Below are 26,756 nucleotides of genomic sequence, written 5' to 3'. Positions count from 1 at the left end.
ATACTATAAAACTCTTAGAGGAAAACACAGGCAGAACACTCTTTGACATAAATCATAGCAATATTTTTTGGGATCTGTTTCCTAGAGTAATGGAAACAAAAGCAATAATAAACCAGACCTAATTAAACTTAAAGCCTTTGTACAGCAAAGGAAACTGTAAACAAAATGAAAATGCAACCTACGGAATGGGAGAAATATTTGCAAATGATGTGACCGAGAAGGGATTAATTTCCAAAATATAGAAACAGCTCATACAGCTCATTATCACAAAACTCAAACAACCCAATCAAAACCTAAATAGACATTTCTATAGAGAAGACATACTGATGGCCAAGAGGCACATGAAAAGATGCTCAACATTGCTAATGATTAGAGAAATGCAAATCAGAACTACAATGAGGTATTCCCTCATAGCAGTTAGAATGGCCATCATCCAAGTCTACAAATAATAAATGCTGGAGAGGATAGGGAGAAAAGGGAACCCTCCTACACTGTTGGTGAGAATGTAAATTGGTGCAGCCACTATGGATACAGTATGGAGGTTCCTTAAAAAACTAAAAATAGAGCTACCATATGATCCAGCAACCCCACTCCTGGGCATATATCCAGAGAAAACTCTTCACTTGAACACATGCACCCCAATGTTCATAGCAGCACTGTTTACAACAGCCACAACATGGAAGCAATCTAAATGTCCATGGACAGATGAGTGGATAAAGAAGATATGGTATGTATACACAATGAAATACTACTTAGCCATAAAAAAGAATGAAATAATGCCATTTCCAGCAACATGGATGGACCTAGAGATTATCATACTAAGTAAGTCAGAGAAAGACAAATATATCACTTATATGTGGAATCTAAAAAAATGATACAAACTTATTTACAAAAGAGAAATAGACTCACAGACATAGAAAACTAACAGTTACCAAAGGGGAAAGGGGGAGGGAGGGATAAATTAGGAGTTTTGGATTAACAGATATACACCATTATATATAAAATATTGAATAAACAACAAAAACCTGAGTAACTGTGTTCAATATCTTGTATAAAGGAAAAAAATCTGAGAAGGAATATATATGTATAACTGAATCACTTTGCTGTACACCTGAAACATTGTAAATAAACTATACTTCAACAAAAAAAGTCAAAAAAAGAGGATGTGTAGTGCCTTCTATTCTTTAGGGAGATTATGTGAAACAGTATAGCATACAGTTAAGAGCACTAATTTTGGAGCTAGGATATTTGGTTCCAGTGTGTGTAGCCACTTTCTAGCTGTTATCCGTAGACAAACTACCCAGTCTTTCAGAGGTCAGTTTCTTTATAAAATAGGGAGTATAGGCAGTATAGGGTTACTGTTAGGATTTATGTGAAGTCTTAGCACAGTACCTGTACTACAGCACGCAATAAATACTGGCCAGATTTATTCTGGTGTACACACGTGCCACTGGGATTAGCCCGGATGAAAAAGCCTACTAAAGTTCACGTTCTCCAGGCAGCTCTTTAGGAAACCGCCGGGAGATGGAAAGGCTTCCTGGTCCCCAGGCTTGCCAAGTGAAAGATGCAAAAGCCATCTAAAAAGGGAGGGGGCTATTTATTCTTGGCAAGCACTTGCGCAACGACGGGCTCCAGTTGCTGCGTTCCGCGTGTCCACAAGGGGCCGCTCGAACTACCCAGGCTCTGTGCGCAAATCAGGCGACGCCCCGCGCGTGCTCACTCGGTGCCTCGCGGGCCTCTGAACATCCGCGGACACCCTAGCTTTCGGCTGCTGCTGCTCCCCTGGCGGCTCCCCTTAAGCAAACCTCTTGCGGGTGGGTACGGCAGTTCTTTGGGGACAAAAGTCTTCCCTCTTCGTTGCGCTCTGCTTCGTACTTCGTATTTTGGGCAAATCTGAGAAGGCAGGTATTAGCGCCTCCATTGAGCTGCTACCAGAGAGGTAGAAGAAAGGCTGAGCCTGGCGCGGAGTGCGGGCTGACTGGGGCCTAGGCCCGCGAAACGCCGTCGGTGCCCGGATGTTGCGATGGCTGATCGGGGGAGGCCGAGAACCTCAGGGACTGGCCGAGGTAAACCCCGGGGTGGACCCTGCCTGCCACCGCAGAGGCTTAGCTTGCCGTAGCTGCGGCTTGTGTGAGCCGGCCTCCTGACGGGATGAGGAAGACCCGGCGGAGGCGGGGCCTGCGGGTTGCGAGGGCGGGGTCGGCGGGGTCGGATTTCGGGGGCTCTTTCCCTGAGAGGTAAATCCATGTTCCACTAGGTGTGGAAACTGAAACTGACGTAGTTCAGCAACAGGCTCAAGGACCCTTAACTGGTCTCCCCACGTAAACCAGTCTCATTTCAACAGAAAAAGTATCCGGTTTGGTAGAGACTAAGAAACGGTGACTGCAGATTTACACTTCTGGTTTGTTTGATATGGTGTCGCTTCCCAACATCAACTGATGCTTGCTCATGGAATATGAAATTAATTTGATTATTTATATAAAACCAAAAAAGATATAAGTATTTAAAAAAATAATTTGCTTAAAAGTAAAAAAAATTATGTTCTAGCTGCTATTTTGGGTTCCATAGTCACACTTTCTTCATGGGCCTGAATAACTGACCAGACTAATGAGATTTACATTTGAAATGTTGCGAATAAAATAATTTTGGAACCTGAAAAGCGTCGAGGTCTGGAATTTATTTCATATGCCACTGAAGAATAGAATTGTTTTGAATTCCCTTTTATTTTTAATAGAAAATAGTTGTTTTGATTGTTAAAAAAAAAACTTGGGTGGTTGTAAGCAACGTTATTTCTCCGTTTTAACTTCCTCATATTTTTGCAGTTGAGGCTTATTGTCTAATTTTTAAGAAGTATTTCTTATTTAAAATTAGGCTTATTTCAGATAGGCTTGAATTCTAAAGATTATGAAAGAATTGTGGGAAAGTGATTAGTCCATTTGTGATATATATGACAATTATGTATTAACCCGATTATTTGATAAGTTGTAGAATTTGATTAATTCTGCCGTGCTTGGCAAGCTTTCATTTGGGGGAAGTGGTATACAGTTTTCAGATTTCTTGCCTTTACTTTTCTCATCAGAACCACTGCTAGAAGGGAGATGGGATAAATAAAAAATTACTGCTTTGAAGGTGAATTAAAAAAAAATTCATGCGTGTTAAATTGTACATTTCTTTATGTAAAAGTACTTCAGTTTTAGAACTGCTGTGAATCTGTACATTATCAGAACCAAAGATTTTCCCCTAATTTTGCAAGAACTTTGTATCCAGGCTTCTAGTTTAAGCAGTGTTTGTCTGCTGGGAGGATTTTGCCCCTTAGAGGACATTTGGCAATGTCTAGAGATATTTTTGATTGTCACGATTTGGGGGTGGGGGGAGAGGTTGGATTTCTATTGGCATCTAGTGTGTAGAAGCCAGGGATGATGTTGAGCATCCTTCAATGCACAGGAAAGCTCTCAACAAAAGAATTACCTAGTCCAAAATGTCAGTAGTGTCAAGTTTGAGAAACTGCAGTTCAGAGGTTAAGAACACAGGTTTTTATCATGAAATAGTACTGGGTTTGACTATAGAAATGGGGTTGATAAGATCTACCTTACAGAATTATTGGGTGAGTTATAAGCCATATGTACTTTACACAGTGTGTGGCATATGGACTGCCGCCCATATGTTTGCAAATAGGGATGAAGGTGTGTAGGTTTAGGACTGAGCTTAATACTCTGTAAATGTTACCAGTTATCTTTATCAATGCTATTGTCTGAAGTTGAATTTATTGAATTCATTGACTGAATTATTTCATTTCTTTCTTTATTTATTCAGTAAACATGTGTTGAGTGCCTGTAATGGGGTAGGCACTGTTTTAGTCTATATTTTACCCCTTTGACCTTCAGTTTTGTTTCTGCCAAGTTTTAATTGGCAAACACCCATCCTAAAATATTGTGTTGGTTTGGCCCATTGATTTTTTTTTTTTTTTTTTTTTTTTGTGGTACGCGGGCCTCTCACTGTTGTGGCCTCTCCTGTCGCGGAACACAGGCTCTGGATGCACAGGCTCAGCAGTCATGGCTCACGGGCCCAGCCGCTCTGCAGCATGTGGGGTCCTCCCAGACCGGGGCACGAACCCGTGTCCCCTGCATCGGCAGGCGGACTCTCAACCACTGCACCACCAGGGAAGCCCCTGGCCCATTGATTTTTTAGGTCAGGTTTATTGAGGTGTAATTTCCATGAAACAAAATACACCCTTTAAAAATTTATTTTGAGTTCAAAATTTAAAATTTATGATGTGGATTTGTGGTAAGAGAAATGTTTTATGTTAAATTGGCAGTTACTTGATATTAGGGGAAATAATATATAGTATTAGAACATAATATCTTACAGTTTTTTAAACCTTGTGTCCTTAGATGCATACCATGTGTTTTATTTGAATGTGGTCTTTTATCATAAATCATTTTATCTCTTTTTTTCTCTCTTTTTTTCCTCCCCATTACAAGCAATCTCCTTTACAGACAATAGGTGAAGAACAAACCCAGAACCCCTACACTGAACTGCTTGTACTGAAAGCTCATCATGATATTGTACGGTTTCTGGTACAGTTAGATGATTACAGGTAAGAAACTGTAGTTTTCCAATTGACTACTGTTTGGAAAGAGATTTTAGGGAATTGTATGTTAAAAACAACTTCAAAATTAATCCAGCTTTTCTAAAAATTTCAAAACTGATCATTAATAACATTTAGTAGAAATTGACCTCTGCCTCTTGATGAAATATGTGTCTGAAGTCTTTTTGCCCAAAAGTCGGGATATCATTTCTGGTGATTTTATGGTTATTTTTGTTTGTTTCAGTTTTTTTTTTTGTCTTTTTGAATATTCACAAAATATTCTCATTAGTTTAAAGGAAGTGTATGACTTTAAAATGTTGATGGGAGTTTTAACTGTATGTTAAGGTGAAGCTAAATTTGAGAACCAATATGGGAAATGTTTAAATATCAGGTACCTTCCAGGAATGTACTGTTTTTAGTGGAAGGTAAGGTAAGGATTTAATCTGAATTTTTTGTTATTTGTGAAACCCTTTAAAATGTACATTATTCTGTACTTCCTTGCTAACATGTATAATGTTGTGTTTAATATAATTGCAAATAGAGATGAAGGTGTGTAGGTCTTAGAACTGTAGATTTAGCTTATTATTGATCTGTATATCTGTTTTATTAAGACTTTGTTCAACTATACAGTTATCCTTTGTAGCCTTAATAACAATTACACAATTAATTGTGTAACTGTATAATATTTATCTTCCTCTCTAGATGAGAGTGAGGGCCATGTTTTTTTTTTATTCACCACAGTATCTTTAGTACCTGGTACAGTGCCTTACATGTAGCAGGTTATTAATAGTTGTTAAATGAATGAATGATTCCCTCAACTATTAAGTGTACATGTTGCATGCCATCCTAACTCTCTAACTCCACTTCTCTTGTCCTTATCAGTTATTCCCCTATCATCTCTTAATTTTCTCTTTTGCCTTTGATACTGTCTTCTTTTCCTTCCATTTTTGACTCAATGGGTGACTACTACTGTGATTATTTCTAATTCTCACTATCACTGCTGATGTTTTTTAACCTTGTCTTCTCTTTGCTCTTTTTATGTTTTTGGTATTTCGTTGCTTTTCCCATGTGCAGTGCAATTCTGGCACTACCTGGAGTTAGGTTGAATTTTAAAGGTTAAGGGCACAGTTGTGTACAACAGTTCCTTCACCTCAGTCACAGCTGCAATCTCCAGGGTTCCCAGGCCACCTGCACTTCTGACCAATTAACTACAAATTCCTACTACCCCCTCAGGTTTGATAATCCTCTAGAATGATTAACAGAATTCAGGAAAGCACTATACTTATGATTACAGTTTTATTATAAAGGATATGATCGGGATTAGCCAAATCTAGAGATGCATAGGGCAAGGTCTAGGAGGGTCCCAAATGTAAGGCTTCTGTGTCCTCAGGACACATCACCCTTTCAGCACATCAATGCATATCACCAGTGAGGAAGCTCACTCAAGCTCTGGGTGTCAAGAGTTTTTATTGGGGTTTCATTACATGGGAATGATTGTTTCACTTATTTGCCTCATGATTGAACTCAATTTCCAGCCCTTCTCTCCCTGCCATCCCCTCCTTGCTCCCCCAGGTTGGGAGGTCAGGATGATACCCCATGGCTCAAAGCCCCAACCCTCTAATTGCATGGTTCATATTCCCCACATGGCCAGTCCCCATCCTTAAATTGTCTAGGGGTCCACCATGAGTCATCTCATTAGCATAAACTCAGGTGAGCTCTGAGGGGCCCAGCTCTCTTTTAGAAATCAGGGACAAGTCCAGCCAAATTATTATGAAAATATGCTCCTCAACTTTTGCTTGAAAGGATTTGCCTTTTTTGGTATTACTAGCCTATTGACACAATTTTCATGTTGTGATGTGAGCCAACCAAATTATAGCATGTCAGCCATAGTATAATAATCTTCAGCCTTTTTGGTAATACTTACTGTTGCTATGTCCTAAGAGACATTTACTTATTTATTTAGTCAGTCATCTTTGAAACTAAACATTTTTGGAAAGATAGGACATTTGGACAACTAAAGTTTTCTTCTACCGTCTTTTACCGTTGTAAGATGCTACGTAAGTTAAAAAAAAAAACCAAAATGATTTCTTAGACCATAATCCCTAATATTTGGGCTTTAAGGAGTCCTCAAATAGTTTTGTCTAAGAAAGCTAAATACAAAATATACAGTATACTTTCAGGATGTGGTCTTTAAATTTTTTTTTAATAGATTAACTGTTAAGATTCCATGTTGATTGCTATCTGTCCTTTAAAATGTCTTCTTGATTATTCTTACTACATAGTTAGAAGAATGTGCAGAAAAGGCCGTCTTGTAGAGTAATGATCATTGTACAGGTACTGATATTTGATTACCTTTTCCCAAAGTAGTGCTTGTGTGTACTGCAGTTATTCAATGATATAGTAAATGTTACATAAACAGTAAAAAGCTGTAGGTGAGTATATCGGTAATCTGTTGTCCTTGTCAAATATCAGCCCAAATTTATTAGTTTAAAACAAACACTATTTACTTATTTCACTATTCTGTGGGATGGCATTTGGGTTAGGCTCAGCTGGGTGGGTTCTTTTGTCTCTCCTGGGATCAGCGGATCTTGGTTAGGTTCACTTATGCTTTTGTGGTCACCAGGTAGATGGGGTTGGCAGGTTTACAGTGGTCTCAGCTGGGATGACTGGCGTCTCTCTCCATGTGGTTACTCAAGTGCTAGTTCCCATAGGGATGGAGTTCAAATACCAGCAAAAGGGCAAGCCCCGGTGTAAAACTCTTTTCAAGTCTGTTTTCATCATGTTTGATGTTGTCTCATGAGCTAAAGCAAGTCAGGAGCTGGAGTGAATTCAGTAAGTTGATAAATAAACTCTACCTCTTGATGGGAGAAGCAACTAAATCCTACTGCAAGTGGTGGTGGAAATAGGGAGATTGGTGGCCATGTTTGCTGTATACCACAGTGAATCTAAATGTCTAGAATAGATTTTTTAAAAAAGCCTACTTTTTGGCTTTTGCTGTCAAGTGAACATATTACTACCTGAACCACATTTAATTCTTTGTACTCAAGTCATGACTTTGTCAAAGGTTACGTACAATTAGGTATGAAGTTTTTTACTCAGTTGCAGACCTGAAGAACTTTCAATTGGTTTTGTTTTAAAAGATTTAATTCTGTAGTGTACTAGAAAAACAAAACAAAACTGAAAGAGTCATTATTGGTAAGAAATACATTTAAAAATATACAAATGATGTAACTATTATAAATAGTAGAGCTCAGTGTTTTCACTCTTGATTTAATAGTTTAGATAATTCAGATATCTTTTTACTGTTACATATGTATATTATATATGCATTGTCAAATTATAGAAATATCTTTCTAGTTTTTAAATAAATATTGTTATACTTTTTATGTTTTTATTTAGTTTTTATAGACATCACATTCTGGGTTTTTGGTCAGCTGTTGTAATCCAGGTTTCACGCTTCAGGTCTTTAGATAATATCATTTTATTGAGAATTTTGCAGAAGGATTTTCTTGTTTTCTCAGTGGCTCAGCTAAAATCAGTGAGTGGAAAATTTTCTCAGGTTGGTTTTTGAAGATACCAAATAAATCCTGTATAATCTTAACAGACAGCAGCCTTTTCTTATCTTCTTTAGTATTTTTTGAACATAAAGTGAGGGTCATATTGATTGGGAGATCACTAAAGAAGGCTAAGCCTCAGCAAGAGTCATCCAAAAAGTGGACTGTGCTAAAATTGCATGTAATACTTTAGCATTTGACACATTAAACTAAACTGAGTTCATAACACATTTTAAGAATAGTTTTCTCTGTTGCTCATTTGACCATCCCTTGCTCCTCTAGGAAACAGACAAGGTTATGTAGGATGGTGATCATGACTGGAAAAGAATCAGATGACCCATGAAATGCCAGACTGAAGAAAAAAATGTACCTTAGGTTGACTGGTGAAGCTGTACATTCACAAGAATCTAGACAAACTCAGTACAGTTTCATAATTCACTAACAGCAAACAGTATGTTACATCTTTAAGACAATGTTCTAAAGCTAAGAATATCTTTTTCACTAACACTTAGAGAATAGAAATCAGTAATCAAGATCATTTAGATCCTCCTAATACCTGGTTTCCCTGGGAAGTAGACAGTAAAATGGAATTAAGCATGCAAAAGGTTTATTAGAGAGAAATACCATTGAAGGGAAAAGGGAAGAAGCAGGATTGGACAAGGGGAGCTGTCTCAAACTGTGATGCAGATTTGACAAAGTCTCTGTAAGCCCAATGTGGAGCTCTGGAGGAAAGAATGCTCTTTAGATGAGTCCTGCATTAGGGGAATAACTAGGAGTGTTTAGCCTGCAATGCTTAGACATTGGCTGAGGGCCATCCAAGAACGTGCCCTGGCTTCCACCAACTTGCTTATATCCCAGGGGCTGGGGGCCAACTGAGATAGTTTGACTTCAACTTGAAAGCTGAAATGGACCCTGAAGTCAACAGCTGGAGGCAGATAACCATATTCCTCATAGCTGGGCAGCAAGTCCTCTCTTGAAGGGGTATCTGCAAGTCAAGATCTATATTGCCTTTCTGTACAAACTCTATCTTGAGATCAGTAATGTTGGATGAGAGGACATTTTCTTTATAGAAGAATTCAAGTTAGGAAGAATCATGGAATTGGAATATTATAATTTCGCAACCTCTAATAACAAATTTAGGCAATGGTTATTGATAGCTGTTAACATCACACACACACAAAAAGATTGCTGGAAATTGTATTTCCTGTGGGGTACATAAACTGCTTATGAAGTGGTCTTACCAAAAAGTCAAATTCAAATATGATTAAGTCTTTAGATCTCTCAATTTACTAGAAACACAGGGGACAGAGGTGCATATCAAATGACAACACAAGAAGGTAGCTAGCAAAATCCAGACTGTGAGAACTCTGTAAGACAAATGTTTAATTGCAAGGAAAAACATACATGAAGAAAAAATCAATAGAATAAGAGAGACTTTAGAGATCAGTTGCAGTGTATGAACCTTATTTAGATCCTGCTTCTAATACACTTAAAAAACATTGTGAGACAGGGAAATTTGATTACACTGTGGTGACATTAAGAAATTAAATGTTAACTTTAGTTGGGATGTAAATATATATTGAAATATTTATTGATGAAATGAAATACAGTGACTGGGATTTGCTTCAGAATAATCTGCAAAGGGGGGATTGGCTGTGGTACAGATGAAACAGTATTGGTCATGAGTTGATAATTATTGAAGACATGTTACCTGGAGATTTTTTTATACTGTTTTCACTTTTATATATACTTAAATTCTTCATAATGTAAAGTTTAAAAATGATACATATTTGATATAGAGGAAAAAAACACCAATTTAAAAGGTATTTTTGTTTCAGTATAAAATAAAATTTTTTCTTAGATATTATTAGATGCAGGAATCACACAGATGGACATGAACCCATCAGCTTAATAAAGTAATAACTAGCAAAAAGCTGGATTAAAGGATGTAGCTTTGATGTATTATTAGATGCAGGAATCACACAGATGGACATGAACCCATCAGCTTAATAAAGTAATAACTAGCAAAAAGCTGGACTAAAGGTTGTAGCTTTGATATACAACCACAGTGGGTTTCCTGATTTTCACCCTGAGTTACGTAGACTTCACTGAATCACGGGTACTGCTGGACATCTGCAAACCTCCCACTCGGATGTAAGTTTACCTCAAAAATAAGAGCAGACCAGAATGTTGCCTCTTTATGAACAGACAAATCTCAGAGAAAACCCAGAAGGGTCTGAACTGAGCATACTCAATTCATTCTCTTAAACTCATTTATTACATCAGTGGGACAGAGAGAGGCCAAGGAACTTCCTCTAGTAGAAGTTTTTCAACTTTACTACATTGTAAAAACTGTATACTGTTTTAGTTGCATCATGATTAGAAAGTACTTGTCGATTTGGTGGGAAGTTAGTTAACCACAGGGACTTCTGTATTGCCATAATAATACTCTATTATTTTTCCAGTGCTTTATGGTTATGTAAATATTGAATACAGGAAAGTTTATTTATTTTCAGGCTTATGGATTATCTTTTTTATGTTAAGGTTATGTTTGAATCTGTAGCACCTTTGACTTAATTGAAATAAATTCTTTTGAATAAGGACTATTAAATAAGCATGTAGGTAATAGACATAGGAATTACATGTAGAAATATTTTATTTTATACAAATCTTTGTGAACCTTTGCTGTACTTTAAGCCCACAGTTGGCAAGAATGAGAGTGCTTTCTCTGAGCTGTCCAAAGGAAGGTGTTTAAAGGAAATGATTTCTATAAATTGAAATGAGTATAACGGAGAATTCTCAATGGATTCATAATTTGGACCCTGTAGCATTGCATAGTAATGTAGACTGTGAGCTTTTCAAGGGCAAGAACTATCTCATTGATCTTTACCCTCAGGATCAAGCATATAGATATATAAAGTTAATGCTTAATATATAGTTAATGCTTAATAGTTCTTGAATGAGTGGATCATTGACTCTCACAATTAATTGTCATAATGAGAGGAAGAGAGGATGGAACATTCTAGAAGCTCTGCTATAGGTCTTCATTAAATCACACTTCATGTTTTTAAACTTTTTTCATGCGTATAGTTTTTGCTTAGTCATTTAATTAAATGTAACTAAATTAAATGTACAGTCTCAATGAGTATTTTTAAAGAGTTGGTTTCAAGTTGAGAAAACTTGAAGGTTATGCATAAGAGTGGGATAGGAGGGGCTTCCCTGGTGGCGCAGTGATTAAGAATCCACCTGCCAATGCAGGGGACATGGGTTCGAGCCCTGGTCTGGGAAGATCCCACATGCCGTGGAGCAAGTAAGCCCGTGCGCCACAACTACTGAGCCTGCACTCTAGAGCCCGCAAGCCACAACTACTGAGCCTGCATGCTGCACCTGCTGAAGCCCACATGCCCAGAGCCCGTGCTGCGCAACAAGAGAAGCCACCGCAATGAGAAGCCCATGCACCGTAACGGAGAGTGGCCCCCGCTCACCGCAACTAGAGAAAGCCTGTGCACAGCAACAGAGACCCAACACAGCCAAAAATAAATAAAATAAAATAAATTTATATAAAAAAAGAATGAGACAGGAAAATGAAAAAATAAAAGGAATTTATTTTTGTATGTGGTGAGATTCTGGGCTTTACATATTTTGAATTTCTAGTTTTGTTTTGACAGTATGTTGGTGTATTAGTCATGATTAAAGGGGAAAGTGAGGTTACATTAATACTATTAATCTATTTTACAGAGCCCTTTTTTTTTTTTTTTTTGCGGTACGCGGGCCTCCCACTGCTGTGGCCTCTCCCGTTGCGGAGCACAGGCTCCGGACGCGCAGGCTCAGTGGCCATGGCTCACGGGCCTAGCCGCTCCGCCGCATGTGGGATCTTCCCGGACCGGGGCACAAACCCGCGTCCCGTGCATCGGCAGGTGGACTCTCAGCCACTGCGCCAGCAGGGAAGCCCTACAGAGCCCTTTTAACACTTAAGTGTTTGCTTATTCATTTATTTACTGAAAAAGCATTTCTTTAGTCCTTTAAACCTGCTAGACACAATCAGAAATTTGTTGGACTAGAAAGTGCCATATTAGAAAGATCAATAAATACGACAATTACTAAATTTCATTGATTATAAAAAGCATATTTTCCTATTGTAACATCTTTAAAATTTGGATACATCATATAATTGATGGTGTCTTTCATTAATAATTGACATCATTTTTTCCTTAATAGTACATAAAATAATAGTATGTCTTATATTTGATGAAATATAGTACATTTCTAAACAATCACTAAGTTTTAAGATCTTGAAGCAAGAACAACATGTAATTGATCTTGGCAGTTCCCTGACACATGACATGAAATCTCACTACATTTTGTGTTAATCAGTAAAGAAGGATTTCTCTTAAAATCTTATCTTTAGATTTGAATCTTTGGATTCTATTAATTTAGAGTGTTTAAAAGTTTTTTTTGTATATTATTATATGACAGTATAGCCACTATTCTTCCTTCCATTGACTAGATTAAACCTTATTGATAATCTTAATTCCTTCTTTTTTATGGTTCATTACTTCTTTTAATCAATTACAGTATATCTTACTGTTAGGGATTCTTCAGTTGAATTTTCATTTCTGAAAATTTGGAGATGGTTGGAGTGTGTGCTTGACTGATGAGGATAAACTGATTAAGATAAACTGATATAGTGCTGCTAGTTTTCAGTTATTCATCCTAGGAGAATGGATAATTTGCAAATGATCTCCCACCCTTTTATTAGTTAGTTTATGATTGGTACTAATATGTAGCAAAGTCATACTGGTTTACATTTTAAAGCTTCATGTTTCCTCTTTAGAGCAGGTAATAAGAAATACTGGAATGGCAAAAAAAAAAAAAACCCAAACAATAGAATATATGAGAATTGAAAAGCTTGAATAATATACACACTGGGTAATTGACCTCTGAACAATTAAAAACAAAAAGGGCTGTGATTTCATGCATTACTATTGAGCGTTGTTTAGATTTAACTTCTGTTCACCACTGATTGAATTAAAGTTTGAGGTGAAATGCTCTGTATCTCATTTCTAAACTCTCAACCGTTCAGTCATCTCTCATTGTGAAGTCATGAGATTCAGACATGATAAAACAATAATGAGAAGTTAACAATCAGGGTTAGAAAAAAGTATGTATTTTAAACCTGCACTCTTCTAAAAGGGAGAAAAGCAATTATAAGAGTTTCAAGAATCAATAGAAATTGATGTTTTATACCAAAGAAATCTTAAGACCTTGAGTTCTGCCCTGCCCACCATCATGATACAAATAAAAAGAAATCAATAGGCCTAGAAACATAAGCTATTAAAGATTTACATCCAGTGACTATTTTTGATACTCAAGGCATTGTTGAGTGTTTTGATTCAGAAAATCTATGTAATTAAGCATAAGAAATTACATTTTAAAATATAAAATGATTGTTTTCTTTTTAGTCTCTATATCTTTTATATTTCATTTTGAAAATAAAATAAATGTTAGGTATGGATTTTAAAATAATTCTTTATATGATTTCTGTCTAGTTAACTAAGACATTTTAAAGGTCCTTTCTGTTAAAAAGATACGTAGCTCTTTATTAAAAAATTACTAATGGACTTTGTCAGACTGTATTAGGCCAGTTTCCCATCTCCTGGATAATCTCTTAGCTCATGCAGTAGAAAATGTAAGCAAAGGATTTTGAAACAAGTGCTGGGTATGGGAATTGTCAGAGCCAGTGAAGACAATAGCTATGTGTGAGGCTTTGAAACTGAGCATGAGAAATTTGAACTTGAAGCTCAGTTTGGAGTGTTAAGGAAAGTGTTACATGACTGAAGTAGTGAGATTATATGGATATCTATAGGGTAAAATTCAATAGAACACATACTCTAAGGAACAAAGTAATTCTTGTATCCTAATGTATCACTTCTCTGCTTTTCTCCTAATGACACACATAAGGCTTAACAATGATTACTTTAATGAAGCTGTTCAAGGCATGCCCAGATTTTTGTGAAAACACACTAACAGTCTTGCAAGGAAGTAACACGTTTTCTAAATGCCATAGCTGCTAACAGAGTACCATTTATTAGTGGTTGTTAACCATAACTGCATGCAGTTCATAGCTGGCTCTCTACAATACCACTTCTTTCTCTCCTATTCAGAAAAGCAAACCTTGAATTCAAGTGAATGAAAGTGATATTATGGGAACAACTGAATTGATTTTGATTCCTTAAAGAATGATTTACAGCTCTGCAGTGACCTAAATGGGAAGGGAATGTAAAGAAGAGTGGGTATATGTTTAACTGATTCACTTTGCTGTACTGCAGAAACTAATAAACATTGTAAAGCAACTATATACTCCAATGAAAAAAAATCATTTACAAACTTGTGTACTACATTATTAATAACAAATTACTTGACATGCTTCCAATGTGATTGCTGTACACCACTGTGTTGGGACACTGCTTGAGAGTAGTGTTTGATTTTATTATAATGCAGGCACTATGGATGAATAATCCTGTACAAGTGATTTTTCTTGATAGTGTTTGTGTCATGGTTATCTTCTACTCTACAAAATATAGATGATTGTTCCTTGACATGTAGTGAATGGGTGGTAAAGAGGAGAAAGAAGCTATAATTTAGTTCATCACAGCTCTTTTTTCTTGCCATGAAGCAAACTTACCTTTACCTCTTTTCAAGAATTTTCGCTGAAAAAAACAAAACAAAACAAAAACCAAACCTTCCAAACCAAAGAACACAGTACTTATGTGGAAAGACCACAGAGCTGAGGGGAGCAAAGGAGAGAAACTGGCTTTAAATAGTAGAGTTAAAATATCTAAATATCTTTACCTAGAAAGTAAGGAATCTAAGGACATGATTCCTTTGTTCCACTCCTAGAATATCATTTCCTGTTACTGTAGCTTTTCCTCAGCTTGGTTTCATGTCACTTAAGTCAGGGTTTAATCATGATTTTAAAGCAAGGAAGGACTTTAAAGATCATTGATCTCCCTTATTCTTAGTCTAGCAGTTTATTCATTTTAACTTTCTGAATGGTCTTACTTATCTTTGGATTCTCAGTACCTGGCACAAAACTTAGAAGGTATTCTCTGTAAATATTTGTTAAATTAGCTTAAAGAACTTAATCTGTATTGATATTAGTAAGTCAAAATACCATTAATAAGGTCTGATGGTATCTTTGTAATCTTAGCACTTAAATGTCATCAGTGATTTTTTTTTTCTTGACCTTTTTTCTCTAACCAGATTTGCATCTGCTGGTGATGATGGAATTGTAGTTGTGTGGAATGCCCAGGTGTGTATTGTTGCTATGTGGATTGTGTAATAAAGACATGACTGTATAGTTGAGTATGCATTCATAAACATTATCTGGAGATACACCTGCATATCAGTAGGTTGAGACTAGTTAATGCTCGAAAGGGCTGCTTAGGATGAATGCATTTAAAATGAGGACCAGTGTTCCATAATAGAGTTTTTTTATTTAATATTTTTTCCTGATAAACAAATGCTAGGTTATGAAAATAAAAGTTTTAATCTTAATTAAACAAAATTTAAGTTATCTGCAACTATACACTGATTCTGAAAATGAATCAGATGTTGACTTTTGTGGAAGACAGTTTTTCTGTCAGAATCGGTTGATAGCATAATATAGCATTCTTATCATGTTTGACTATAATAGTAATATAATAAAAGGTTTATTTTTTCAAAAATATTTAAGGCTTTACCAAATTTCTCTAGGACTTCTCTTCTTATCCTTGGATTCTCAAATTATTCTCTTTTGAAGCATTTATCTTCTTGCCCTTGTTTGGATTGTTATCTGGTCTGACTCAGTCAAGATCCTCATTTTTCAGTGGCTTTGCCTGTGATTAAAGCAGTTTTTTTAACATTATGTTCATCACGTGCATCATGAAATCCTGCAACCTTGGAGGGATTTGCAATTTATCGTATATTTACATTGCATTTTTGTATGTTTACTACTTGAGAAATCAGTGAGAAACTGATAGATGAAGACATTGGATGGATGGGAATAGCTGTTGATGTTAGAGAGAAGTAGAGTCCATGCTGACTTTACGAGTGGTTGATACATTACTGGATATATATATCCAGTTGTTTTTACTGTTATGCTGACTTTTATTTTCTTCCACAGCGTTATAACTGTGAAGACTTAGATAACAGATGCTTGCATAATGAAGACTCCTTATTTTTTTCCTGCTGATTAAGTTACTGATATTTTTATGCTTAATTTACAGTTATAATCTTAAAACCATATGGAAAGAATACTCCTTTAAACTTTCTATAACAATCTGCTAAAAATTAGTATTTTCTATTAGAAAATAATTAAAATTAGTTATAGCTACTCTCTTAGCACCTAATGTTTAGATACTATTTGATTGTTTAAAGTTAAATTATAAAATCTAAGTAATTTCAGATGGAATGTATATATTTTCTACCTGGTGATTTTTCTTAATGTTGTCATTTAAGATTATTTAAGTTATGAAACATGAAGTACTATTAACATTTTATTGATATTTCAGACAGGAGAAAAACTTTTGGAACTCAGTGGACACACTCAAAAGATAACAGCTATTATTACATTTCCTTCTTTGGAAGCTTGTGAAGAAAAAAATCAACTGATCTTGACAGCCTCTGCTGACAGAACAGTTATTATATCCTTATAGAACCAAGTGACATAGCTATGGTGATCCAAGGGACCAGTACATATGTTATTAGTCTTTATCCTCTTGGGGTCTGTCTGTACATTCTGTTTTAGCAAAAATGATTTTGTTCTAGCCTTCATAAGACACTTAAAAGTATTAGGCGTCTGAAAAGTATTAGACTGGAAATTGCAAGTTAAGGCTTATTGTTGTTGGAAACTTCATAACTAAAGCTGTTTTTCTCAGAGTTACTATTATATCAAATTATATAAAACAGGAAATGGGAGAATGTGGGCTTAAAAATATTTATCATCTCAGATTGCTTTTCAATTTAGAGAAACAAAGATGAGTTGAACTGGAGAATAATTCACATTTTTTTTTCTGTTCATTGTACAGCAAAAGAAACTTAATGGCCCCAACCCATAAGAACTTTTTGAGGATATGAGTCTGGCAGAAAAGCGAATTACCATCTGCTCAGCGTTTAATATATGTAGTATTTTATTTTATTATTTTTGGCTGAGTTGGGTCTTCGTTGCCGCATGCAGGCTTTCTCTAGTTGTGGTGAGCAGGGGCTACTCTTTGTTGTGGTGCATGGGCTTCTCATTGCGGTGGCTTCTCTTGCTGTGGAGGACGGGCTGTAGGTGCATGGGGTTCAGTAGTTGCAGCACACAGGCTCAGTAGTTGTGGCACACAGGCTTAGCTGCTCTGTGGCATGTGAGATTTTCCCAGACCAGGGATTAAACCCATGTCCCCTACATTGGCAGGCAGATCCTTTGTTTTTAATATTTATGTTTCCTTTGCCTTTTTTTAAAAAAATTATTTAATTTATTTTTGGTTGCATTGGGTCTTTGTTGCTGCGCGCGGGCTTTCTCTAGTTGCGGCGAGCGGGGGCTACTCTTTGTTGCGGTGCGCAGACTTCTCATTGCTGTGGCTTCTCTTGTTGCGGAGCATGGGCTCTAGGTGCGTGGGCTTCAGCAGTTGTGGCTCGTGGGCTCTAGAGCGCAGGCTCAGTAGTTGTGGCACACGGGCTTAGTTGCTCCACGGCATGTGGGATCTTCCCGGACCGGGGCACGAACCTGTGTCCCCTGCATTGGCAGGCGGATTCTTAACCACTGCACCACCAGGAAACCCCATATTTAGTATTTTCAAACAATTAAAAAATGTAAATGATCTTTCCTCCCCATGCTTTCAGTTGAAAATTTAAGATGTAGTAGCCGTAGTCAGGTGTTATAAATTGCTTATATGTGCCGGCGTTGTTCTATTTTACATTTATTAACTCATTTAATCCTTATAATAAGTATTTCTATTATTTTCATTTATAAATAAGAAAAGAAAGGCACAGAGAGGTTAAGTAACTTGCCCAAGGTCATGCAGCCAGTATAGGGCAGAAGGCAACAGACTGACTGCAGTCAGAGCTCTGAATCACTATGTAATACTGCTTTCATAAAATATTTTTCTTAAATAAATAAATTTTTCTTAAATAAATTTAGCCCTTTTATATTTGTGGAATTGGGTCTGTGAAAGCCATAGCTAAATGCTATGGATAGCTAATCTTTCATTACTTTTTTTTTTTTAAGGTATCATAGATTAGCTTTAAAAAGTCTATGCTTATCTGAGAATTCTATTTAAATAGCTTCAAGCATTACTGAAGTAAGTTTTGGAGTAAGTCCAAAGGTATAGGTGTTTCTTAGGCTTCTGTAGAACCAAGACATAGTTTATGACACACTTTAAATGAGCTCATCAGCTGAAGTGATTTCTAGACAGATTGCCAATAGGTGAAAGAATTTGAAGAAAAGGTTTAAGTGGAGATAAATGATATTTTATGGTGATTACAATATTGCATAAACAGGGGCATAATATGCACTCATATGTTTAGGTCAGAGGAGCTTTACTACTGTTGCTCTGTTGAGGCAAGTGTTATTTTATGGACTAAAGTCTCTTTTTTGGGTTTGTTTTCAGCATCAGTATAATCTCTGCAAAAATAGAATATCAAATACTTTTTATTAGACTGTTCCTAAGGTACTATGATACTATTTAGAGCCAATTATTAAAATTACTATTACAGTACAGACGTGAGTAGCTGGGACAATATCAGTATAAACTTTAACTGTAAATGATAGTATAGCATTATTTCCTTTGCTGAATGACGTTTTTTTGTTAAAAATAATTTCAGGTTGTTTTGTTGGCCGTTTCTTTTATTCATATGAATTCTAAATTTACTCTGCTTGGGTCTTTGCTGTTAACTAACTTCATTAATTAAATGCTGAGGGTAGACTTTATTTCTTTGTCAAGTGATGGTCTTAAGAGTCCATATATATGTACATATTTATTTGTATGTAAACGTGTTCTCAGATATGATATAAAATGTATATCTTACCATAGGAAATGGTATGAAAAATTTGAAAATCATTATGCTCCTTAGGTCAAACTAACCTTGGACATTTTATGAGAGGTCCTGTAATTATTTTAAATATGTATATAGTTAATAGGAATACACTGTTACTGTCTTCTTTCAATCAAGATAACAGTAGTAAATGATGCCAGGCACATTGAAGGAGCTTTCAGTAAATGTTAATTAATGGATGTGATAGTTTTTAGTATAAATATTTTATGTTCAATGTTTATTAGATTACGGTAGACTGTTTTGGAGAATAAAACTTAAATTTTATATAGTTGCAATATTTAATGCCTGTAAACATTCAGTATTCAGACCATTCATTCTGTTGGTATTTTCAAATGGTTTGATAGTAAAATTTACCTCAGACTTATTTTACATTATAAGTCTGCTATGCTAAGTTGATGAATTGATTTTTGTGGTAGTGTAAACATGAAATATTTCATGCTTTATATATTTTCTATGTAAATGTGTAATATTTGTGATTTATTTATTACAAAAATTATAATTAAGGTTTAAAAATTCTGCTGAGAAATTATTTCTTAACATAAATTTAGGTATGGGACTGTGATACTGGCAGACAAGTTCAGAAAGTGTCATGCTTCCAGTCTACTGTAAAGGTAAAATTTTTTTTTTTTAAGGTAAAATCTTAATCAGATACTTTACGGTAATAATCTTTTTGTTTCAGAAAAAAATGTTTAATGATTTAGCTGAAATTACTTTTGTAGGTTTCAAAAATTATTTCTTCCACACATATACAGTCATTTGATTCTTCTAAGACTAGATTTTGGGGAGTATATATATTAAATGCTAGAATTTTGAATTTTAAGTTAGAGCAAGAGGTGAATCTCTATAGTAAGATAAGGATAAAGGTAGTAGTACCTAGTATGTTTTTAGTAGGTAATTCTAGGAAGAGATTACTTTCAAAGTGACTACAGCAATATCTAGTCTCTTTTTTGTTTGTTTGTTTTAGCTTTGAACTAAAACATGGAGTTATTTGTCCCTCACCATCTATCTTCTATAAAATGCTAAGGGTAAGATATAGCAATTACTTAGTTCCAGAACAAAATCTTTTGTGGCTAATTGGCTGCTACTGTTAGGTTCATTCATTTTATAAACAAATATTAATCAGAGCTTATTACTTGATAGGAACTCTGCTACATGTTGGAGAAACAAACTTGGATAAGACTTGGCTACATTGATTTCTGTAGAAGAAATTACCTTAAATGTTCTCAGAAAGTACACTGTTTTTCAATAATGTCAACATGTTTGGAGAAAGATACTAGTAAACTGAAATAGTGTTTCCTCATTTGCTTTGAAGATTACTGATCTCTGTATTGGAGCTAACACTTCCAATGTAAAAAAAAAAATCAGTGTGCCAATAGTCAAAGTATTTCATTTTTTTCCTAAAAGGCAGCATCTCTGGTAGCCATCTTATGCTACTATGCTATTCTGATTATCAATTTAGAAAAGTTTCTGGGGAAGAAAGTGGCATTTACTATATACTGGTATCCAATTTTACAATGGACCGTCTTTGAAGAAGTCAATAAAATATTGACCTGATCAAAATCTCTACGCTTTATGTGAAAAGATGCTTCTATTAAATCCCTCAAAAAATAGTCTTGCTTATTTGACTGAGGTAATTAGGATTCAAATGAAAATATATGCATTGAAGGAACAAGGAAGGAGAAAAAATCTAGTATATTTGGGGGAAATTCCTTTGGTGAGCTGTTTCATGAACTGGTCAATAAAAAGTATCTTATTTCGGGGCTTCCCTGGTGGCGCAGTGGTTGAGAGTCCGCCTGCCGATGCAGGGGTCGCGGGTTCGTGCCCCGGTTCGGGAAGCCTGTGCTCCGCAATGTGAGAGGCCCGCGTACTGCAAAAAAAAAAAAAAAAAAAAAAAAAGTATCTTATTTCGGTATGGTGAAAGGACTTCCTCTTTTTTTTTTAATAAGCAGCCTCCTTTCCCTTGAAAGTACTTCTTAAAGGGGTTTTACTGTACTGTTAATCAGCTAGATAATTGTATTTATTCCCACTGTGATCCTGTTTCGCATTAAAAAAAATCGTTAAATACAGCATTTCACTCATTTTAGTTCAGTGGTTCAATTGTTCTTGAACTGATAGTTTATCAGAGAATTTCAGATCCTTAATAAATATACGAAATACTATTATTTATTTTTTGAACTAGTAAAGTTTCTTTATAAGAGATGATATTAGCAAGGAGGTGCTGAAATTGGCATTTTTATTGTCATTGAGAATATAATCAGAATGATCTTCCTGGAAGGCAGTTGGCTTTATGAATGAATCTTAAAAAATTATTATATGAATTGACCCAGTGATTCTACTCCTAGAAAACTCTTTAAAGAAATGATAAAAACTTGGGCAGCGATTTATGAACAGAAATATATATTACAAATATATTTTATAAATGGATGATTGACAGTATCCTAAATGTCTTATAGGAAAATAGTTAAATTATGGTAGACATATATGCTAAAAATGGTTTCAGAAGAACACGTAGCATTTGGAAAATGCTAATGATAAGATGTTAAGTAACAAAAGCAGTATAGTATCCTCAACAAAACACTAGCAAACCAAATCCAACAATATATAATAAGGATTATATACCATCATCAAGTGAGATTTATCCTAGGATGAGTTTAGTTTAACATCTGAAAAATCAATCAATGTAATATACCATACATGGTAAGAATAAAGGATGGAAAACATGATCATCTCAATAGATGCAGAGAAAGCATTTGACAGACTCCAACATCCTCTCATGATAAAATACTCAACAGACTAGCAGTAGATGAGAGCCTCCTCAACCTGATAAAGGGTATCTAGGGAAACACAGCACCTAACACCATATTAATGATGAAAGACTGACTGAATACTTTCCTCCTGAGTTCAGGAACAAGACAAGGATGTCTGCATTTGGCATTTCTCTTCAACATTGCACTGAAGGTTCTGACCCAGGGCAGTTAGACAATAAAAATGAAATAAAAATCATCCATAGGAACTTCCCTGGTGGTGCAGTGGTTAAGAATCTGCCTGCCAATGCAGGGGACATGGGTTCGATCCCTAGTCTGGGAAGATCCCACATGCCACAGAGCAACTAAGCCCGTGGGCCACAACTACTGAGCCCGTGCTCTAGAGCCCATAGGCCACAACTACTGAGCCCAAGTGCCACAGTTACTGAAGCCCACGTGCTTAGAGCCTGTGCTCCACAACAAGAAAAGCCACTGCACGGAGAAGCCCGTGCACCGCAACAGAGTAGCCCCCACTTGCCACAACTAGAGAAAGCCTGCGCACAGCCCCGAAGACCCAACGCAGCCAAAAATAGATATAAATAAATAAATAAATTTAATTTGAAAAAAGCATCCATATTAGAAATGAAGAAATAAAGCTGTGTCTATTCACAAGTGACATGCTCTTCTATATAGATAATCCTAAATCCGTAACAAAACTATTAGAATAATAAATGGATATAGCAAGATTTCAGGATACAATCTCAATATACAAAAAATTAACTGTATTTCTTTAAACTAGCAATGAGCATTCCAGAAATAAAGAAAATTTATTTGCAATAGCATCCAAAAAATAAAATAGAAATAAATTTAAAGAAGAGCTATGAGACTTGTATACCAAAAGCTACAAAACATTGTTGAAAGAAACTAATGAAAATATGAATAAATGGAAAGAAATTCATGGATCAGATTTAATATTGTTAAGATTGCAATGTTACCCAAATGATCAACACTGGACAGAATTTCAGCAGGCTTTTTTCCCCTCAGAAATTGACAAGCTGATCCTAAAATTCATGTAGAAGTAAAGGCAACCCCAGAATAGCTAAAACAGTTGTGAAAAGAAAGAACAAAGTTTCAAGATTGAAACTTACAAATTTCAAAATTTACTACAAAGCTATAGTAATCAAGACAGTGTGGTACTGGCATAAAGGTAGACGTACAGATCAGTGGAATAGAACTGAGAGTCCAGAAATAAAACCTCACATATATGGTCAATAGATTTTTGACAAGGGTGTCAAGACCCTCCAATAAGAGAAAGAATAGTCTCTTCAGCAACTAATACTGGATCTAGATATCTACATAGAAAATAATGAAATTGGATCCCTACCTCATGCTGTAACCAAAAATTAGTTCAAAATGGGTCAAAGACCAAGATATAAGAGCTGAAACTATAAAACTCTTAGAAGGAATATGAGTAAATCTTTGTGTCCTCGGGTGATACAAAGTGTCACCTTTGTGTCCTAGATGTGATAGCAAAAGTATAGCAACAAAAGAAAAAAATGATAAATTGGACTTCATCAAAATGAAAAGCTTTTAAACCTCAAAGGACACCATGAAGAAAGTGAAAAGACAACCAATAGGATGGGAGAAAATACTTGCAAATCATATATCTGATAAGGAACTTGTATCTTGATTATATAAAAAGAGCTCTTACAAATTAACAATAAAAAAGACAACCCAATTAAAAACAAAGAATTTGAAAGACATTTCTCTGAAGAAGGTGAGCAAATGGCCAATAAGCACATGAAAAGAAGCTCAACATATTAGTCATTAGAGAAATGCAGTTCAAAACATAATGTGACACTATTTCACATGCACTAGGTGGCTAATATCTAAAAGACAGATAATAAATATTGGTAAAGATGTGGAGAAATTAGAACCCTCTTTCATTGTTGGAGGGACTGGAAAATGGTACAGCCACCTAGGTAAATAGTTTGATAGTTCATCAAAATGTTAAATAGAGTCATTTGACCCAGCAATCTCACTCCTAGGTATTTCCAAGAGAAATAAAAATGTCCACACAAAAACATGTACATGAATGTTCATAACAACATTACTCATACTAGCCTAATGGTGGAAACAACTTAAATGTCAATGAACTGATGAATGGATAAAATGTGTATAACCATACAGTGGAATATTATTTGGCAATGAAAAGGAATATAGTACTGATATTAAAAAATCAGAGATTAGACACAGTAGGATGTCTTGAAGTACAAAAACTGCACTGATTATTTTCACCCCTTTTTATTCCAGCAGTTTAAAAAGCAACCCCATCCTCAGCCCAGGGAAGATTACCAGAACCTTTTCCTTTTTTTTTTTTTTTTAATACATATTCTCTCTTGCCCTTGTGTTCACTCAGAGTTAATGGGTGGGGAGAGAACTATGAAAGGTGTGGACTTTAAAGTACTATTAAAGGTAAAGGACTTCTACCAACCTTGAAATAATTTCCTGAGTCAAGAATTAGGAGGTTTGAATTGGAAAGATACATAAAAACTAAGGTCATATTTTCAGTTTTATTTAAAAATCAGTTTACGTTAAGCTTGTGTATTAGTTGTCTATTACTGAGTAGCAAATTACCTCAAAACTTAGTTGTTTAAAACAATATCTCAGTGTTGGTGGTCAGGAATAGAGAGCAGTTTAGCTGGATGGTTCTGTCTCAGTGTCTCCCCTGAGGTTGCTGTCACCTTGAGGTGACTGGGGTTGGAGGTGTTAGGGGGTCAGATGCTAGGTGAGTTAGTGTTGGCTGGTGTCCAGAGGCCTCACTTCCTTGCCTCACTTCCTTGAGGGTAAAAAAAAGATGCCAGCCACAATTAAAAAAAAAAAAAAAAAGATGGATCCTTCTCCATGCGGCTGCTTGCGTGTTTTCAGAACTGTAGAGTGAGTGATCTGAGAGAGCAAGGAGGTAGCCACCATGTCTTTTACGACTTAGTCCTTTAAGTCACACACCATTCCTTCTGCCTCATTCTGTTCATTGGAAGCTAGTGACTTAGCAGAGCCCACATTCAAGGGGAAGAGAATCAAGCTCCACCTCTTGAAGGGAAAGGGTATCAACTTGTGGACATATTTTAAAACCACCGATGAATGCTTGAATTTCTAAACTGATAACTATTTCACATGAATTTTGCAGTGTTTAGCTCTTCTTCAGAGACTAGATGTTTGGCTTTCTGGTGGGAATGACCTCTGTGTGTGGAACCGAAAATTAGATCTCCTGTGTAAGACTAGTCACCTTTCTGATACAGGTAAAAACAAATCAAGGTAATTGTGAACCATGATAGACTCTAAAAAGACACAGTGAATCTTCAAAGAGACTTTCCATGAATACAAAGGAAATATAGATTTTCTTTTTAATTCTGAATATAAGATGTAGCCGTATTTCTCCAATTCAGGTTAAGGGTTGTGTAAAATATATTTCCATCTCAAGTTGGAAGGAAAATATCCCCCTTCCTTTGGCTTCCCCTTCCTTTCTAACAGAATTTCTCAAAAGTGATCAAGAAAAACCTTTTCATATATGCTTCTGGGCCATGTCTTAAACTGAGTTTGATGACCATGTTGACACCTGGAAGCAGATCTTTATGACAGCATTTTCTTTCTTTATTTGTAGAGTCATCAGACTTTGAATAGATTCCTAAGGATGACCTCATTTTACAGTTGGTTTTACTAAAGAAACTTCACTTACGTGCAAACTTACTATTTTCTCAGAATTCTGTTGACGTATACTTTTGGTTTTAATAGAAGAAAAATCAGTTTTGACTTATATTGATATCAAGGAACTTAAAAAATAAAAATTTATTCAGAGTAAAAATATTTAAGTATAAATGAGTAAATTTAAATGACAGTAACCTTGAAGTCATGTGATACACTATTAAGTATTTTTGTTTCTAAAAGTAGTGCAATGAACCCATGGACATCCTAGAAAGAATACAGGCATACCCTGTTTTATTGCACTTTGCTTTATTGGGCTTTGTAGATACTGCATTTTTTACAAATTGAATGTTTGTGACATCTCTGAGTCATGCAAGTCTATTGGCACCATTTTTCCAACAGAATTGTTCACTTTGTGTTTCTGTCACATTTTGGTAATTCTTGCAATATTTCAAACCCTCCACCAGCAAAAAGATTATGATTGGCTGAAATCTCAGACAGTGGTTAGTATTTTTTTAGCAGTGAAGTATTTTTAAATTAAGGTACTAATATGTACATTGTCTTCTAGACATAATACTTTTGCACATTTAATAGATGACAGTATAGTGTAAACATAACTTTTATGTGCACTGGGAAACCAAAAAATTTGTGTGACTTGCTTTATTGTGAGAATTGCTTGATTTTGGTGGTCAGGAACCAAACCTGAAATATCTCCAAGGTATGCCTGTGTTATTAAACTTCATTTACACTTCATTTAAGTTGCATTTACACTTCATTATTGGAACTAGTTTATCTCCACATGGGTATTATAAAATACCAGAAAAATAATATGATGTCTTAGCAAAACTAAATCCATACCGTACTAGGATTTACAGTTTAACTTCTCAATTCAGTGTTCAATCACTAGTAATCTTGTTTGAATCTAGAGTGTATTTTCGTGTTTACTATTATCATGAGTTATATCTCTTTATTTACATATACATTTTCCTTCCTATTTCTTATACTAGCCTGTGGGTATCTGTGAATTTTTATTTCATGAATTATTAGTAATTATGTTGTGAAATATTGAAATCAGGGCTAAAAACACCTTTT

The 26,756-nt window shown here is 35.5% G+C and overlaps 1 protein-coding gene across 1 annotated transcript in view; it reads left to right on the top strand.

Annotated features, from left to right (window-relative positions):
• The first annotated feature begins 2,015 nt into the window (after positions 1-2,015).
• Positions 2,016-26,756, top strand: part of WDR41 (WD repeat domain 41) — a 44,346-nt gene continuing 19,605 nt past the window's right edge. The window contains 6 exon segments of the mRNA XM_065874834.1: positions 2,016-2,066; positions 4,482-4,597; positions 15,406-15,454; positions 16,695-16,844; positions 19,767-19,829; positions 25,150-25,261. Coding sequence (XP_065730906.1) covers positions 2,016-2,066; positions 4,482-4,597; positions 15,406-15,454; positions 16,695-16,844; positions 19,767-19,829; positions 25,150-25,261 — 541 coding nt within the window.

The sequence above is a fragment of the Phocoena phocoena genome, chromosome 3, assembly GCF_963924675.1.
Source record: "Phocoena phocoena chromosome 3, mPhoPho1.1, whole genome shotgun sequence".
Classification (NCBI taxonomy): Eukaryota; Metazoa; Chordata; class Mammalia; order Artiodactyla; family Phocoenidae; genus Phocoena; species Phocoena phocoena.
This window is presented reverse-complemented; position numbering and strand designations above follow the sequence as displayed.